The following is an 18,379-nucleotide window of genomic DNA, read 5'->3' as shown; positions in this document are numbered from 1 at the left end:
ATTGCTAGATTAACTTTCTATAAATATGTAGTTTTTGCAGCCTCGACAGAAAGATTTTTGAAGCTTATATCTGACAGATTGTTCAATGTCAGACAAAGGCAGAAATAATTACACACATTAAAAGCATTACATCAATAAGCTTTAGGTCGAGGACTCAACAGGCCTCACAGTCCAAATTAACATCATCACTACGTCATAAATCAGCCACCCTCACACTCACACGAGGAAAACAAGCGTAGTAATTGAAAGTTGAACAAAAACACCAACGATGGAGTTAATACACCAAACCATGAATGGTGTGTTCTATACATGCACAGCATCGATTAAACATCCGTATGAACACACAGTACAATGTTGCCATTCATCTGACAGTTGTGCCTGTCACTTGTTGCTCTAATCTTTTATTCAGGAGGTCATGTAAAGCTTTCATGCCCACTACAAGGGCGCCGTGCTTCAAAGTGAAGCGATTGTGTCCGCTAATCATTCCAACGATCCCACCGTGTCAATGTAAGCTTCCATTTTCTGTGGGAATGCCACGAGTGGGACGGGAATGCACACTCACACATTCCACATTTGGAATAATACCACTTCTTAATTTCACTCTGTTAGGGAGGGGCCTTGGGGTGGGGTGGGGGGGGGTTGTGGTGGAGAAGTGTGGGTCTGTTATCATCGTGACAACCTCTGTCCAAGTGTTCCAGAGGAGAATGGGCCTTGTGTGCGCCTGTAAATGGGTTTTTTTTTTTTTTTTTGCGTGCCTGTACGTGTGTGTGTGTGTGTGTGTGTGTGTGTGTTTGGTGCACTGGGTACCAGGAGACGCAGCGTGAGCGTGTGAGTGAGCACGCCAAGACAATGGCCCTGATTTAGGCCGGCTGGGCTGTGGGTGAGCATAAGGCCGAGCTGAAGCGTCCGTGGAACGCAACAGAGGAGGATGGGCATTATAGGCAGAATACAGTGAGGGGTCTGTGACAGAATGAGGAGAGGCAGGGGAAGGGTGGTGGCATGCACCAGGGCCTAAGAGTCAGGGAGGGCGGGGGGGCTTGAGATAGGGTGTGTATGACAGAGGTCTTTTCTGCATCTGACAGAGCAGTGTTTGTGTCCTGTTTGGCTGAGGAATGTTGCTGTCCTGGGTGACAGGAGGGTATTATGTGCGCCTTATGTCACTACTGGGTGTCTTGAAGCTGCAACCAGAGCTGGCAAGTCAGACGGCACACTACCAACATGCGTGACGGTCACATCAGCCTTGATACAAGACCAGAAACTCTCAGTGCAGTCCTCCTCCGAACTTCTGCATGGAATCGCTTTCAGATTGGTCGACCAACTTGGAGCTGTGAAAACTTCATAGCTGAAGATTTCAATGTCTGTATAGGTACCCAGGATTTCTGTGTTTGCGCGACAGCTGGAGAGCTCTAGACGGGGACAGTATGTGTTTGTGTGTCTCCCAGTTGGAGGATGAGCTCGGTGCAGACGGGATGAGGCAGCGTGGCGAGCTTGTTCAGCTGTGCGAGGGCTCCGAGGGTTAAATCCTGCCGAGGCTCTCTCTCTCTCTCACACACACACACACACACACACACACACACACACATACACATTCTCCAGCCGTGGGCTCTTTCTCTAACACACACAATGGGGCTAAGGCTCCTGGGGTCGGGGCTGGGGCCACAGGCTCTCGGTTCTCACACTCTGAACCTGTACTTCATCCCTGCCTGGGGCTCGGGCTCAGTCCCTGTCACGGTGCTCCGAGTGGCTGGCCGCTCCACTGCTCCGCCATCATCGCCATCTCTCAGTTTACCATCAAAATCTCCATACTTGAAATATGAAGATCCATGGAGGTATTTCAATTTGCAGAATAGTGTTGTGTGTTTTTGTGTGATTGCTGTGAGAGGTTACAAATGTTATTCTTGTAGTTGTATTTGGTAAAGACTTTGCCTGGAAGGGTTGTCAATGTCATCTCTTCTTATCTCCGTTTGCCACTTTTTTAAAAAGCTTCTCCTTCATTTTTTTTTTCTTTAGAGAAATGTCTTTTGTGTCTTTCATATTAATCAATTTGTTCCAACCGTAACAGCCTCGTTTTTTCCCCGTCTAAAATTAACCTCATGTCTTTCTTCCCGTTTCTTTCCAGTCCAGCTGCTGAAGTCATCAGACCTTGGCCGTCATAGTCTACTCTATCTTAAGGAGATCGGACATGGCTGGTTTGGCAAGGTAAAACATGCTCTGTTTGTACCTTTTCATGTACAGTCAATACTCTTCACCCTGAATGAAACCACCTTTGGTGCTCATTCGTGCGGGCTTTAACTGTTTCGATTGAATTGTCATACTGTGCTGCCTTCACTCTGATGTGCAGTCGTCCTTTGTGTGGAATGCGACTGTAATGTGATGATCATCCCATTCTAGCGAAGCAAATCTTTAGCACTTGTGTCACGGTTTTGATTCTATGGGCGATGAGTTAACATTACAGACTATTGATTCCTTACAATCCTTTGGTCCGCTGCGAATTGCTGTAAAGCACTTAATTAACTCTTAATTTTCCTTTAATTCCAAAAGCATTCTAACTGCATGTTGATGCTGTGTGTCATTATGTATTTAAATACATGCGTTTGCTAAAAAGCTCTCCCTCCATCTGTACTTGCCAGGTTTTGCTGGGCGAGGTCAATGCGGGTCTCAGCACCACCCAGGTGGTGGTAAAGGAGCTGAAGGCCAGTGCCAGTGTGCAGGATCAGATGCAGTTCCTGGAGGAGGTGCAGCCATACCGGTCAGTTCTTTTTCTGAAACATCAAAGATCACAACCCCACAGCAGTGAGAAACATTGATGATTGATCTGATGATTTATGTAATTTAAAGTATTTTAACATATCCCTGTTTCCTGTGTCAGAACCCTTCAGCACCCTGCCCTCCTGCAGTGCCTGGCGCAGTGCTCAGAGGTCACTCCTTATCTGCTGGTCATGGAGTTCTGTCCTCAGGTGAGAAATTATCACACTCTGTCTTTTTAAGTCCTCCACCTCATTATTCTGTCTCTTAGTGTATTGTTTGGTTTATAAAAGGTCGGCTCAGCTCACACTCCTCTTTCCTCTCAGGGCGATCTGAAGAGCTACCTGCGCAGCTGTCGGCTGGCTGACTCTGAGACTCCTGACCCGTTGCTCCTCCAGAGAATGTCATGTGACATCGCCTCCGGGCTCCTGCATCTCCATAAATACAACTTTATTCACAGGTACAGCAAGCCAGTCAGCTCGGCTCTATTTACCTTCATCAACGCTAGAGACCTAATCTACCGGAATGTTCTGAGCAACCCCTGCTGGTCTCTCCTGGCAACAACATCCTGGTGCTGCCTGAGTATTGTCACAAACTCCAGCATCAGTGATTTTGTTGCCAGGGGCGGGCCCCTCTCACTCTCTCTCAGGTGCTGGTTGCCATGGCAACCAAAATGTCGCTGCCTATATTAATTTTTTTCTCAATTACATTTCATACTTGAGTTAGAAGTAAATATGAAGAATGGAATTTGAGGTTTTCAAACATGTACTTATGTTGTACTATATAAAGAGGATACTGTACAAGGGGCTGTGTGGCTTTTGTTTTATCAAGTTTGTGTTAGGGTGACCTAAGAATCTGTATAGGATTCGGATGTTGATAAATTATAACTACTGCATGAACTCATATGACATCAGCCGTTTCTTTTTTTTTTAACAAAATAACCACTCCCACTTTCAAAGTTGAAATTCCAGCGATGGATAAATATGAGGAAAATGAGAACGTTGCTTTTAATAAAACTCTTCTAGTTATGTGACAAGTCACTGCTATTAGGCCAAGAAGTGCTGCTAAGAAGCTGTTTCAGAACATTTCTTTCGAGGTCTCCTCTTGAATATCATAAATGTATACCAGTGTGCTTTTAAACCTCGGCTGTGTTTTATAAAAGTGACAGCTCCCTTTGTTTTGACAGCGACCTGGCCTTGCGGAACTGCCTGTTAACTTCAGAAATGTCAGTGAAGATCGGAGACTACGGCCTTTCTCACGGCCGATACAAGGTCAGACTGGCCTAAGATGCCTTCACTGTTCAAAGGAAAGGAAAGCTTTTTTAAATGTATGACCTCTCTCAGTAGTTTTTTATATTCTATTGTTGTTTTTCTTCAGGACGACTATTACATAACACAAGACCAGATTTGGGTGCCATTGCGCTGGATTGCACCAGAACTTATAGATGAGGTCCACGGAAACTTGCTGGTTGTTGACCAAACAAAATCAAGCAACATATGGTGAGATAATTTAAGCTGAGTTAGTTTTTTTTTTTTTTTTTCTGTCACAACTTCAACCACTACCAAGGTGCATGCAGAGTCCAGCAACACTTGGCTTGTGGCTTTCGACCCTGAGAATGATAATTAAAGCTACAGTATGTACAATTATTTCATCAACATTTTGATAACAATAATACATTTTTGATCATTTCACATCACTTGCAACATTATATTTAAATGCTCCTTTGAATTAATGTTATTAGTGTGAGCACCCTGCTTTGTATTTTTCTATTTAATGAGCATGTTTGAATTAAACAACCAATCAAAGTTAACTTACAAATAGTTAGCCAATCCCAGCAACTCTGTGAGGAGAATGTTTGCGTGGAAGACAAAATGAAAAGACAATGGTTGGCTGCATTCAATTAAAATGTTAATGTTACCTCCTGACACTTTTAAGAGATATAAACAGAAACAAATGAAAGTCTGCTCTAACATTAACCTTATAATACATTGCTAGAACATACAGTACATCTAGATCATTTGAACAGATTTTTTTCAAAACAGCAGCTGAACTACATTCAGTTTCACTCATTTCCAACTCAATGACTTATTTGCACTGTTGGGGATCCTATAGAAAAATGTGTGTACAAAACCAAGATTCTTAAGAGATGGTGAATGATTAGGACAATTTCTCTGCTTGTTCCAGGTCATTGGGAGTGACTGTGTGGGAGCTGTTTGAGCTGGGAAACCAGCCTTACAGACACTACTCTGACAGACAGGTGCTGACATATGCGGTGAAGGAACAGCAGCTCAAACTACCCAAACCCCAGCTGCAGTTCCCCCTGGCTGAGCGCTGGTGAGACATAGTTGCACGCCCACACACTACACACTGCACACACACACACACACACATGCACTGGCTGACACTCCCAATGACTGTTATATATCTTGACTCCACAGAAGATACATTCTGGACATTTCTGAGCCTTCGGGCCTTGTTGAGCAGTTACTTGTGACACGTCAATGTGTCCTGTTTTTTAAATCGGTTTCTGCTTTTGATGGAGCAGCAGACCAGAGAGGCAATATGTCTCTCAGCTAGCAAGGGCAGATGATCAATACTTTCCCTCTTCTTTATGATCCCTTTGGCATCGACCAGGGTTGAATCACCTCATTCATCTTTGGGAAGGCAGCCAAATATAGTTTATATTTATTTATTTTTTCAAAATTGTTTCTCACTAAATTAAAAGCCCCTGATACTTACCTCAAGGAGCCACACAAACACACAAACACATACACAAGGAGGATAGATAACGTCAGCAACTGCCTCATGTGTTTATATAACCTATTGGTCTTTGGATACTGTCAAGAACAAGTGATAGCTGTTGATAGACAGCATCTATTAATATTTGGTTTACCTCGGCTATATATGGCTGTTTAATTCAGACATTGTATAACTTGACTGAATGTCGATTACATGTAAATCATGCAACCATCTATATACAGTACTGTATGTCTTTCAAAATAAATTATGTTAAACATTTTTAAAGATAAAGACAAACACAATTACCAATAATTTTGTCCTGGCATATCAGTGCTTAAATCTCCAAGTGTTAGTCGATTTTCTTCTCGGTAAGAAATCACAGATATGAACACTTTTGTTCATTTCTAAATCTTTGGCTTTTCATAACTATCTGTTTATATTGTTAATATTTTAATTTATCCACATACTACCTCATGGTGAAATACTCACAAGTGCCCTTGTCTGTCGATTGTCTGTCGTTCGTTATTTGTTGTCCAAATGTCTTTAGTTAAGTTATCTGTTTTATAGTATTGTTTTTTTATTGCTTGTTTTTAGTGCTCTTCTTTTGCACTGCAGGTTTGCACTGGGGTTGGGGGGGATTGCAATTTCATCTGTGCATGTTTAACATGGAGCATATTTGACAATAAACAACCTTGAATCCTGAATCCTTGAATCTAAGAAAGGTTGGTGAATGAGGCCCATTATTCTGAAGGTGTAAATCAGCTTTTCTAAGATCAGTGATATTCAGATGTTAGAAGAGGGATGCAATAATAAAGTTCGTTTTTTGTGCCTTAAAATTGTACTTATCCTGATTGCTCCTGCTCCTACTGTCATCTCGGTCCAGGTATGAGGTGATGCAGTTCTGCTGGCTGCAACCGGAGCTGAGACCCAGCAGTGAGGAGGTACACCTTCTTGTTACATACCTGTGTGCCAAAGGCTCCAGTGAGGCTGAGGAAGACTTTGAACAACGCTGGAATGCCTTAAGGCCCAACCTGCTGGGTAGCACTTCACACACAGCTACATCCACAGCCTTAGTCCTGACCCCTAGTCTTGCCTCAGCCGATGCAGACCAAACCCAGGCAGTGGAGCCGGCCTCCTCCGCCTCGTCCTCCTTCCCCCTCCTGGAGCACTTCTCCGACAGCTTCCACTCTGACACAGGTGACGATCTGCTGACTGTCACAGAGACTAGCCATGGCCTCAACTTTGAGTACAAGTGGGAGCAGGCTAGAGCTGAGCAGCCATACTGCTCTTCCTCTACCAGTGGGCCTCTGGGCCAAGGGAACCCACATTATCAGGATATCTACTATTCGAGTAAAGGTAGCACCTCAGGGGGCTGCAAGACTGACAGCCTAACCTCAGGCAGATCCCCATCTTACTATGAACCTGAACACCCAGGTGTTGTCCCAGTGTTAAGTGCCCATAGTCCATCTGTCAGCAGTGAGTATTATATCCGCATAGAGGAACCAGTAGAGTGTAACATTAATCTAGACGACAGCGTGGTGGACTACAGCCCAGTACTGGAGGCTAGCAGCAGCAGGTTGTGTTCAGATAGTCCAACTGGTTCTTCCATGGCAGAGTCCAGTGCATACTGGTCAACCGCTGACATCACTAAACCTCCCGCGTATGATTCTGATTCAAGCCCCACTGTCCACCTGAATATGGAGCCACTGCTGAGACATGCATCCAGCAAGAGTCCTATAAAGTCAGGCCACTTCAAAAACTGTTTCACAGCCAATCAGGATGAAGTGAACTACGCTGACCAGTCATCAGCCAACAAAACACGCTGTGAATCTCCGTCTGAAAATGATACATCGGCAGAGTCCAGATCAAACCTCCTCCATCCTGTTGGACTTGTAGAAAACCCACGTGGTTTATCGCTAGCAGTGAGCAGCCCCAGCTTAGGGTTCTGTGATCCCTACCTTGAAGCAAGCACGGCTAATGAAAGCAACCATAATGTAGTGGGTCCTCTTCGAAAGACAGTACCCATCATTAACCACATTAGCATTGATGTAGAGACAGACGACGGCCTGCTGGTGGGCCACCACAGTGCCGAAGACATTGAGGAGGACCTTTACTCCGAAGGAGAGTCCACTAACTGGACCTCAAACCATTCAGCAAACAATAATAGCCTGAGTTTTGACAGTAGACAAACTGTAAGTGGGCAGGACTGCTACCTAGATCTTCAATATTCAAACGCCACTGAGTTATGGTCTTTAACCAAGGCCACTACCAAAACCTTCCAAAGCTCCCGATCGAGTGGCATGTTGGAGGACGATGGAGGAGACTCTGGTTGCAAAGCTGCTGGTAATTCCACTGAAGTAGGTTCATATATTCACTTGTGCCACAAAGAAAGGGAAGAATCTGCCACTCAGATGGAAAGAAACATTACTGCAGGGAATCTTAGAAGTGTTGATTCTTTTACCAGCTCAAGTATTAATACCAGAAGTACAGGGAATGGAAAAAATAAAGAGAGTTATGAAAACCAATTGCTGCTAAATGCAGACAGACTTTACTCTGAGCCTAAGATGATCCCTGCAGCAAGCTATATAAAGTCTGCATCAACTTTCAAGGAGCCCCAGACTGGCCAAACCTGCGCCGTGCCAGTTAAGCAGAGAGGTAACATCTGGGAAGGGGTTTCAACAGGAATCTCTATCGCTCTAGGTGACAAGAGGGAAAACTATCGAGATACGTCAGAAAGTAACAGAGCGGTTGACAGTGGACTCGGGGTCAGAGAGTCCAGCATTAGCCTGCTTGAGCTTGGCGACTACAGTGAGGATGAAGATGATGATATCACAGATATCACGTCAGGCATCTTCGCTGACTTCAACCTGGACTATGTTGAGATGGAGGAAGATGAGCTGAGCCCATTGAAGAATCTAAAAGGAACTCCTGACTCTGTAGACACCCTTAACCTATCCTCATCTATGGCAAGCACCTGCGATCAGGCATTCAGTCCAGATCCTTTTAACACCCCTGTCCTACCTAAATCCTTGGACAGCGGCTACGACACGGAGAACAACGAATCGCCAGAGTTCATCTTTAAAGAGCTCGGAGATCCTCTTGGTGGTGAAAGGCTGGGTGGAGAACCTGAACTAGTGCTTCAGATGGGTTTGGGCCAAGCAGTTTGTACTTCCACATACATCTTAGAGCAACAGCCTAAGGGCCTGACTGATAAAAACCCATACCGTGACTCAGCCTATTTCTCTGACTATGATGCTGAAAATGAGAGGAGTCCTCGAGACAAAGGTAGTAACTTTTACGCAGATCCAACTGATCGAGACTATCATGCTGAGAAATTATGTTCTGTAGGAGATGATGAACCTGTCAAAAGGCAATTCTGCAATGAGGGACATCTAGCAAATCTGAGACAAGTCAAAAGCTCTGTTATGGTGGAACTTTCAGAGGGTCACCCTGGGCTGTCCATGCTGTCACCATTTCCCCCAGAGATGGGCGGTTGCCTGACAAAAGAGTCGGCCCCTGCAGATGATGATCTTGGGCTGGAGCACTCGGTAGAGGAGGCCACCTCAGATCTCAGCAACTCTGTTGGCTCTGAAGGCTCTTCCACTGTTCAAGAGGCGTCCGGAAACCGTGAGGAAGGGAACAGAAAGGAAGAAGATTGTTCCCCTGTACAGTCTTTGCATTCTGACTCCACCATCCTCGACTACAGAGATGACTCCCATAAAGAAAACGATGGATCCACAGAGGAGGAAGAGCTGCCCGAATTTAATCACGTCAAGGAAGATACAGATGACAGAAGGGAGAGTTTAAGGATAAATGAAGAGGATTTCGAGGACATAGACGCAGAGGAATGTGACTCGCAGGACAGTTTATGCGAGGAATCAAATGGTGGTGCTGAACTTTCCACATCCTCCTCATTGCTGGAGCTGTGCGGAGAAGACGTGAGAGCTCCGCTGGAGGAGGCGGAGGACGAAGACGACTCAGATGACAGTGAGTCCGATGAAGAGTTGAGGACCTACAACATCCAAGACGAAGATAGTGACGAAAGTGAGGAAGATTTTACTGCAGTGCCAGTGGTGGTAAGCGACTGCAGCAGGGCCAGACACCTCCGCAGCCTTCTGAAGATGCCCACCCTACTCAGCCAGTCCTTCTGCGAAGAGTTGGAGAGGAAGAAAAAGGCTGTGTCCTTTTTCGATGATGTCACAGTGTTTCTTTTTGACCAGGTATGACATGTATAGCTGAAAATGCAGAATGTGTTGTCCACCAACAGTCACATTATTTGAGTGTGAGGAGTGTTTATGATTGTGTCTTCCAGGAGAGTCCCACGGGAGAGCTTGCCGACTACTCTTTCTCAACAGGAACAGAGGCCAGTGGGGAGGCAACCTCAGAGGAAAAAAACTCTGACCAGCTGCAAACTGACCCTGAGGTTGAAGCTGAGTCCTGCGAAATCTTCTGTGTTTCTGAAGAAACGGAGATCAACTCAGTTGAGGGTTAGTTTAGAAAGAAAATAAAAGGCTTTATGGAGTGCCCAGTATTTAATTTTCCCACTTTGTATGCAGTCATTGCAATACTGGTATTTTCACCCTTCTTTTTCAGATGGGGCTTATGAATGGGAAGATGACCTCTCATTAAAGCAATCCTCACCTGAAACAATCTCTGAGTCCTCACCCTCACCCACCTCCAACAGTCCTCAGACTCCCAAACCTGCAGCTGTAGCGCTCAACAGATTTATGGTGTCACGATTCTCTATCACACATGTGTCTGACCCACACATGGCCACAGCTACAGGTCTGTCTGAACTCTATTCAATTTGGACTCTTTAAATGCGATCTATTTTCTGCAGAAAATATGACCAACCCTTCAACCAATATCTTTTAGATAGCTAGCAGTACAACTGACATATAATTCTATTCAGGGTATGTTACTATGGCATGTATACAGTGTATTCACTTTGTACATTCCATGATGTGTTTGAAAAAATCTCAGGAAACATCATTTTAGCCTCGAGGATCTTAGCAGTAATCTGTCATAGTGCTTTAAGTTATGAACAATGAGCCTTTTTCCAAATAGCAAATCATTCTAAAACATGTTTCCAGTTATTTCATTGTTTTGCCATAGGCTATGCACAGATGACTGAACAGCCAAACAGAGGCTTGTTATACAATTAGCTGAGTTGCAGACTTTGCACAACAACATGCGTGAGCTTCCTTGCTAAATTCTTCTTTTTATCTAATTAGGATACAAGTGTTACTGTGCACTGTAGCTTGTTAAACGGACAAATATTTGCCAGGAAAAAAATGCAGCGTTGCTATTGCTTTGGTGGAAAGACAACTAATTAGCTGGTCTGCTGTGGCACACTATAACATGTCTGTCCATGTACAGTCACTGCTGGTGGTATTTATTACTCCATAACACAACTAAAAACAGAAAGCTTGTGTTTATTTTTTACTGTTCTCTCTCTCTCTCTTTTTTTTGAACAAATATTGAATAAACATTTATATAACCTGGCATAATGTGATACTGAGAATAGAAGTGACTCAGTGTGAATGCAGTAACAGTTATTAGTTTACAATTTGGTGCTCTACAATAGAAGAAACCTTCAGGGGTGTCTCTCCTCAAGAAGGGCCAAGGGTGGCATCATCCACCTTGAAATCTTATTGGCTTCCCCAGGTGCATGTCTTAGTTTTTAGTTTGCAGAGGTTTTTATTCAACATTTAAAATACTTTAAATTGTGACTTTGAACAGACAATATTTTGAGTTCTTGGCTAATTACGTTTAGAAGATGTATTATGTTGAATTTACATCTTGTATTACTTAAAGGTCAATGTGATCAGTGCAGACAGAAAGGGTAAATACATGCTCTTCATTCACACTTGCACACAAACAACAGGCCGTCCCAGCACAAGTCTGTGCCCAAGTTGGGCCACCACAGTCCAAAAAGTCTGGAGACACCCCTGCTTTTGTAGGCTGCATCTTAATACTTCCTTTCCTGTTATTTATTTCCAACAGGAAACAGTGAAGGTGATCCAAAAGACTGAGTGCATCCTGGCCTTGACTGGAGGAGACGGAGTCCCTTCTCAACACAGAAAAGCAGCGTTATTATAATATCTAGATGTTTTACAGAGTTTTATTTTTATCAACGTTTTGGGACATCGACCCTGGTGGCCCTCAATGAGACAGTGCCTCACACTGTAGTGAAAGACCTTCAATGATTTGCACATTTCTCTTTTCCGTCTTCTGAAGTTACACTAACAGCTGCTGGTATGGCAGGACAAAATAAGATCATATGGTTTGCAGAAATAGATTCAGTATCAGTATATCCGTTTTTTAACCTACAATATATGACAATACACTTCCTGGCTGGATGCAACATCAGTTTCTGTTGGTGACCTTGCAAGGCTAATTTATTAGTGACTTCAAAATAAACTAAATGAACATAAAGAGATTAAAAAAGAAAACTTTGAAATGACAGGCGTCATAGCTGCTCTTCTCATGCTGCCTTGGTCCATCTGCTTACTATTGATCTGGCATTTTCAAAGACTGTTTCAGTGTCGGAGCTAGAAAACAATGTTTGATGGCTGTTGCCATCATAAGACACTGTTGGTGGATTTCCAAAACTAAATATGGCTCTTTTTTTGTTGTTGCAACTATATAATGAATATTGAACTCAGTGGATTCTGTGTTGTGTTAATGGAAGCATCCTTCAGGAAATCGAGGTAGTTCCACTCACTAATTATCACCACCACTGACTCTGGTTACAGATGACCTACGATACATGATCTACAGTTAAAATATCTATCTGAAGCACTTTGTATAGCCAAAATGGGTCTTTATTTGTACAAGTCATTGCTTTGTTGCTCTACATCTCCCCGTCCTGGAATGACATATCCAAACAAGTGATATTCCCTGTTTGTGTCCACAGTGCCATCTACAGGTTCACTATATTTTGTGGCAGATCACCGTTTTTCTTCATCAGCAATAGAATGACACCAAAGGGATGGAGAGGTGTTTCAATCGTATTTTCGGAAGTGTTACGCGAGTCATACATGTTGAATGTCAGTCTCATCTTTATAGATCTTTTCTACGTCAATGTATCGCCCATATCCTCACACGTAATGTATCCCATGACATTTTTGTGCTCATTGCTCGGGGTATGAGGTGTACAGAGAGAGAGAGAAAAAAAAGACATTGAAAATATGACACATCTCACGTATTGTACGAATGTTTTATCAACATGTAGCAGTTCGCTTGACTTGAATTACTACTGCTGCATGGACAGCTCCCTCCCCTCTCCTCCCCCGCTCTCTGTAGCTCAAAGTGCCAATTCTGTTCCACCTTCTCACTTTGCCTTTTAAGCTTTACGAGAAGAGAAACATGTTGCGAGTATTTTTGTACTATTTGGAAAAGATGCAATCCAGGATGACGGCCTCTCAAATTTGCCAAAGAGATATTTCAAAGCCGATTGGCTAAAAAGTGGCGGACACGTTTGGAGACGGTGAGGTGGGCGGGCTGTTCTGTGCACCGGTAGTAACAAAACATTTGCTGTTTCCATGCCCCCCTCCCCCCCCCTCACTCGTTGCTATTGTACTATCCCAAACAAATAAATCCAAATCCTTTTTTTCCCCCCCCTTTCATGTCTGTGATGAATTTTCAATAAAACATTCAAACATGAAGCAACACGACACATAAAAGAATGACGTTTGTGCCCATTTAGATTTATTTTCGGACAAGATAATTTATAAGCACTTTCTGTACAGGACAGATATAATACAAGAACAGGAACAGAGGTGACAGATAGACAATGAAAGCTATATAAAAGTAAAAAAAGCGCGTTTGAAAGATGGCTTTTTATTAAAATCCTGATCAAATCACTCAGAGTTAAGGACTCAAATCTTGGTGGAAAAAAAAGAAGACTTCTCATGATGCACCTGTTGATTTATTGCTTTCTAAGAGGCTACTTGGCTCGTTCATACAATTACATTGCTTTTCATGTCGTACAGTTTGAGCTGCTATCCCCATACATCATGCTGCAGGTACATTCCTCCACTCTTAAGCCTCTCTCCCACATAAGTGTATAATACTGAGCATGAATGATCAAAAGCCATGATAATACTGTACCTTACATGATAAGCTACCACTCCCTCAAAGCTACATATAAAAAGACCCAGTATGCTTTAATTCATCTCTTGGCTATCTGGCAGATTAAATATTACCGAAATTTAAAGAAAGAAAGATTCTTGATATTCTTGCGCTGAAATTGCATTGTACCGAAGCTTGCTATTGCAAAAAAAAAAAAAAAAAGACAACAGATATTAAATTTACAAACACTAAAAAGGGATAATACCCCCCTTAAATTTTTCAGAATATAAAAAATACGAGTGTGATGCATTATGCCCTCAAACCAGTTTACAGGATGATTAGGTCAATGCGACTTATGAAGCATATCAAAAAAAGAAAAGGAGAAGGCACAGTTCCCACATTGATTGAATATGGGTGTACTGTATCACAACTAGTAACTATATAGTCCTGTATCACTTAACAAAAGCAGAAGTAGTTAGTCCAGTTCTATGTCGCTATCTGTGGCAGTATCCTATTACTGATTCTGCATCGTTCCTGATACTCTGCAAACACCAGCTTTAAGTCCACCCCTCAAACCCCACCTAAACACCGAATGCAGAGTGTTCCTGCACTGCTCATTAATACCAATAATGCTCTAATTTAATTTACAGTGTAAAGTGTTGGAAGAACAAAAATGATCCCATAGTAGAAGTGCAGATAAATGATAACGTGACAGCATCACTATTCAAACCTATTAGCCATACTGTAGCCACAACTGGTGCAAACTAACTAATAATAATAATAATAAGTTGTCACAATTGCACTTGAATGCTCAGGTTGAGACATTCAACATTTGTGAAAGTGTTTTCAAAACATCATGACGGTTAACCCAAGTGGATTTCCCCAGCAAAGAAACTTGATTCTTAGTAGTTAAACACTTTCCTTGGGGGGATTTCCCCCTCCTCCTCCCTCCTCGGTCACACTTCTGGGCCCTTTACCTGATATCATCATACAACTCACGCACTCCTAATGTGAAAAAATGTTGCTTATCCCCATTAAGAATAAAACAAAAAGGCCCATTAGTGGACAGACCGGGGGGAGGGCAGGCTGCTAGTAGAAGATGGGTGCAGATCGGTCGTCAATGAAGGTGGGCCTGAGGTAGACCTCCAAGGAACGGTCACTGTGGGGAGAGGAGGGGTGACACAAGGAACAGTGACAGTTAGGTTGTATCATGAGGAAATTTAGAGAGCTACTTGGCCGACTACGTTACCACACCCAAAGAAATCCTCCACCTTCCTATAGTTTTTTTTTCTTACAGTAAGAAGAGCAAAAGGTTGCAGAATATACTGTGAGTTTTAGCAAGCATGTGTGGAGTAAACCCTAATTAAAAAAAAAAAAAAAAAAAAAAAAAAAAACAGCACTCATGCATTGTTAGTTTCTCCCTTTATGGATTGTTGAACACACGTGGAAAATAAAAATCAGAGGTATTCTTTTGCTGCAACCTAAGGCCTGCTAGACTGACATATCTAAATGCTGTCATGTCCACAGAGGCCAAAGGAGAGAAAAGAAGCAGTGATTCCCAGTGCCTTACTGCAGCCAGACAGCCAATGAGAGCAGAGAGAACCAGGCAGATATAGAGAGGGAGGAAAAAAAAGGGATTGGCTGGCTGAGAGGTGATGGAGGCTGGTGACTTACGGAGGTCCTGCTCCCTCAGAACCGTGACAATTCTGGACCCAAACTGAAAGGTAAAGAGAACCTTTGGGTTTGAATGGCTCATCTCTCAGATCATGCATGGGTCACATTTAGTCAAAAACACTGCTGGTTAGTCTGGTGCAAGATGAAGATACTGTACGTTTGATCTTATAAAAAGGACTGTAAACTGAGATGAGGGATGGAAAAAAAAAACAGAACACTTCATGCTCAACATGCTTAAACTGTATGCTCCTTTTTAGGAACTCAGTGAGGAGTGGGGTCTGCAGCACAACCTAGTGGACATAAAGAATGCTTTAAATGCAACGCAATCAACCACATGTCATATACTGTAAAATACATCCCAAACACAAGCCAAACGAATAATCCTCAAAAAAGGAAAAACAAGCAAGGAAGGCAGAGTTTAGCTCAGTCACAATATGCATACAGTACACAACACCAGCACACACTCACAGACGTCTTTTTCCTTTCAGTGACACAGATCAGCACGGATGCTATGGGTGTTAGTAAGAGATGGGAAGGAGCGGGAGGGAGGAAAGGATGCAATGGCATGCTTGGACCACAGCTGCGGTGTGACAAGGAATTTAAAAAAAAAAAAACAACCTTTGGTGGCGTGACTTTGAAGCAAGTTGAATTTACAACAACACAGATGCGATCGTCAGTGACAGAACAGATTTCGCGTCAGACCAGTCCAGTTTATTAATATATAGAGATATTTTTTATTCAGAATACCTTTGTAAAAAGTCACCATACATTCAAGGTCAATTTTTCAGTATCACATTTTTTCTGGATTCCCTCCACAGCATGCATAAGATAAACACTTTAACGAATCAGTAGTTTCTCATTGTTTCTGCAAATATGTTTTTTTTCTCTTTACAAGGACAATAATAGTTTTCGAAAAGAAAAAAAAAGACCAAGAAACTACATAGCCACTCAGGGAATACAATCATAAATAACACTGAGAGCTGCAAAAAGCCGGGTTTTTTTTTTCTTTTTTTTTTTTGCGTATAACCTCAAAAAGGAATAAACAGCTGTTATCGAGGAAACCCAACAGAAGATAGAAGACCTCTCCAAACTCTACGCAACTTCAGTTAAAAAAAAAAGAAAAAAGAAAAAAAAAAGAAGAAGACCAAACTGAAGTTTCCATGAGAGAGGCGCTTTATTTTAACCCATTAATATGGCAGTTAGTTCAGACTGCAGCTGGCGGTGGAAAGATTAAATGAAGATTTGAATGAAAACATATTTTCATTGTGATCATAATACAGTGCCATTTGGTCGACTGACGGAAACAATTTTAATATATAGATATATATACTGTATATATTCTTGAAGCTCATTCTTAAATGAGATTCACTGCACACAAACCATGTGTTAAATATATAAAAAAAAAAAAAAAAAAAAAAAAAAAAGCAAAGTAAGGCAAAAATATGACACAAACCCTCTGGACGGAAAATAAATTAAGTTTAGCACTGACACAAGGAAGCACAGCGCCACCTACAGGATCTCTCAGAACAGAAACATTGTAATCTGCTGCATTTTGAAAAGCTCTTTTTTTTTTTTTTCTTTTGCATGTGTGTGGTGGGTGGGAACTCGATAATACTGCGCCCCACGTGTGCTTTAAAAGGCCATTCAGCCAGTGGCTCGAGTACAACGACACTGAAGTCTTTTGGCACTTGTACAGTACATGAACATGTCCTTTAGTTTGACAAAATGACAAAACCATGTACATGCATGAAAGACAAGCAAGTAGCAAAGGCAGTCTCTTGAGAGATCAGTCCGTGATGGTGGACTGTGATCAGAGAAAGAGTATTCAGAGTCCATAGCGCTGCATGCCGAGCAGGTAGGCCCCGCTCAGGCTCTCTCGCTCAACGCAATCCTCCACCCACCAACCGCTACTGTCCACACCGACACCACCAGCAGCAGCACCCAGGATTGGACGGAAGGAGGAAAGGAGGGACCCGGGGAGGAAGAGAGGACAGAAAGGAGGGATGAAACTGGCCTCTTCCACTTGGAGAAGGGGTGTGTGTGGAGGGCAGAGGAGGAGGAGGAGAGGTGGAGATAAGTGGACAGGAGGGAGGCTAAGAGGAGGGGGGAAAAGATGGGGTAGGAAGAGGCCCCTGTGCTATCCGGAGCTGTCTGTGTCTGTCTGAATGTCTGTTCTCACACAGTCGAAATCAATTTGCCATCAGGACTGTCACTGTGGAACAAAGAGAGAAGGAAGCTTGCCAGGTCGGACACACTCAGAGAGAAATGGAGAAAAGACAAAGACAGGCACGAGGAGGCAGGGTGGAGTTTAGGAGACGTGTAGGTGGGGTTGAGTATCTACCTCGCCCCACCTACAGCTAAATCTCCAAACACACCTGCCGTGATCAGGAAGATTGGACCTCTAATTCCCTCATCAACTTTTAGCATCAACAGACATTTCCCGGTTGGATGTTTTGTTTTGTTTTTTTGCCCAGATTTAGTTCACATCTGTCACTTCAAAGGAGACAAACCCTGAAGTTTACTGTTGATGAGAAAATCGAGTCATCTCCTTAGCTGGAGAGATGTAGTGTTAGATTAGTCTGTTGGGGGTGAATACACCCTGCAGGACAGTGTCGTCTCAAAAATACTGATACAGAAAAAAAACAGACAAGAGTACATAACACAGCTGACACTGGTGCTCAAAGCCCCAGGCTGACAAGCACTGATGACTGAGATGAAGTCAGCATGAAGTCTACAATACAAGCATTCACACACGCACACGATCACGGCCACTTTATCACTCTCAAACTGTCTCTCAAACGCTCACATTTATATACAGTTAAACAAGGATGTTCTCCCTGATTGGACAGAAACAGGCACAGCATCATTCCTAACCCTAACCCTCACACAGCCCTGGTGAGTCAGCAAGGACTTGATGGGATTACAGTGATAAGTTACGGGAGGGGCCAAGAGCACTCTGACAAAACACCGACACACTAGACTGGATAGTTCACTTAAAAAAAAAAAACTTAAGTTAAAAAGTTAAGTTTGCAAGAGCAAGGACGGAAAGACGAAGAAGATGCGATTGAAAAAAGAAACTGACCGTCGATCGAGCGAGGAGGAGAATTTAACACGACGGTATCAAAATGCATTGATTCAGTGTAAC

General features: G+C 42.9%; 2 protein-coding genes across 7 annotated transcripts in view; one reads left to right on the top strand and one right to left on the bottom strand.

Moving 5' to 3' along the window:
- aatka (apoptosis-associated tyrosine kinase a) overlaps positions 1–13,709 on the top strand; it is a 39,302-nt gene extending 25,593 nt beyond the window's left edge. The window contains exons 1-12 of one of the 2 annotated variants that reach the window (XM_079366897.1): positions 1,068–1,829; positions 2,120–2,199; positions 2,631–2,749; positions 2,870–2,957; positions 3,072–3,205; positions 3,932–4,016; positions 4,123–4,244; positions 4,930–5,079; positions 6,368–9,704; positions 9,797–9,971; positions 10,078–10,269; positions 11,491–13,709. In XM_079366897.1, the coding sequence (XP_079223023.1) occupies positions 1,814–1,829; positions 2,120–2,199; positions 2,631–2,749; positions 2,870–2,957; positions 3,072–3,205; positions 3,932–4,016; positions 4,123–4,244; positions 4,930–5,079; positions 6,368–9,704; positions 9,797–9,971; positions 10,078–10,269; positions 11,491–11,519 (4,527 nt within the window). In that variant the 5' untranslated portion in view covers positions 1,068–1,813 and the 3' untranslated portion in view covers positions 11,520–13,709. Of the gene's footprint in view, positions 1–1,067; positions 1,830–2,119; positions 2,200–2,630; positions 2,750–2,869; positions 2,958–3,071; positions 3,206–3,931; positions 4,017–4,122; positions 4,245–4,929; positions 5,080–6,367; positions 9,705–9,796; positions 9,972–10,077; positions 10,270–11,490 lie in introns of those variants that run through there. The other variant, XM_079366896.1, reaches the window with a different exon arrangement.
- The window catches only part of LOC306838606 (BAR/IMD domain-containing adapter protein 2-like), a 61,395-nt gene continuing 56,191 nt past the window's right edge, over positions 13,176–18,379 (bottom strand). Inside the window, exons 14-15 of one of the 5 annotated variants that reach the window (XM_079366902.1) lie at positions 15,235–15,277; positions 13,176–14,719 (exon numbers count right to left, since the gene is read on the bottom strand). In XM_079366902.1, the coding sequence (XP_079223028.1) occupies positions 15,250–15,277 (28 nt within the window). In that variant the 3' untranslated portion in view covers positions 13,176–14,719; positions 15,235–15,249. Of the gene's footprint in view, positions 14,720–15,234; positions 15,278–15,939; positions 17,447–18,379 lie in introns of those variants that run through there. The other 4 variants (XM_079366900.1, XM_079366898.1, XM_079366899.1 and 1 more) reach the window with 4 other exon arrangements.

This window comes from Symphodus melops (assembly GCF_947650265.1).
Source record: "Symphodus melops genome assembly, chromosome: 17".
In the NCBI taxonomy this organism is placed as follows: Eukaryota; Metazoa; Chordata; class Actinopteri; order Labriformes; family Labridae; genus Symphodus; species Symphodus melops.
This window is presented reverse-complemented; position numbering and strand designations above follow the sequence as displayed.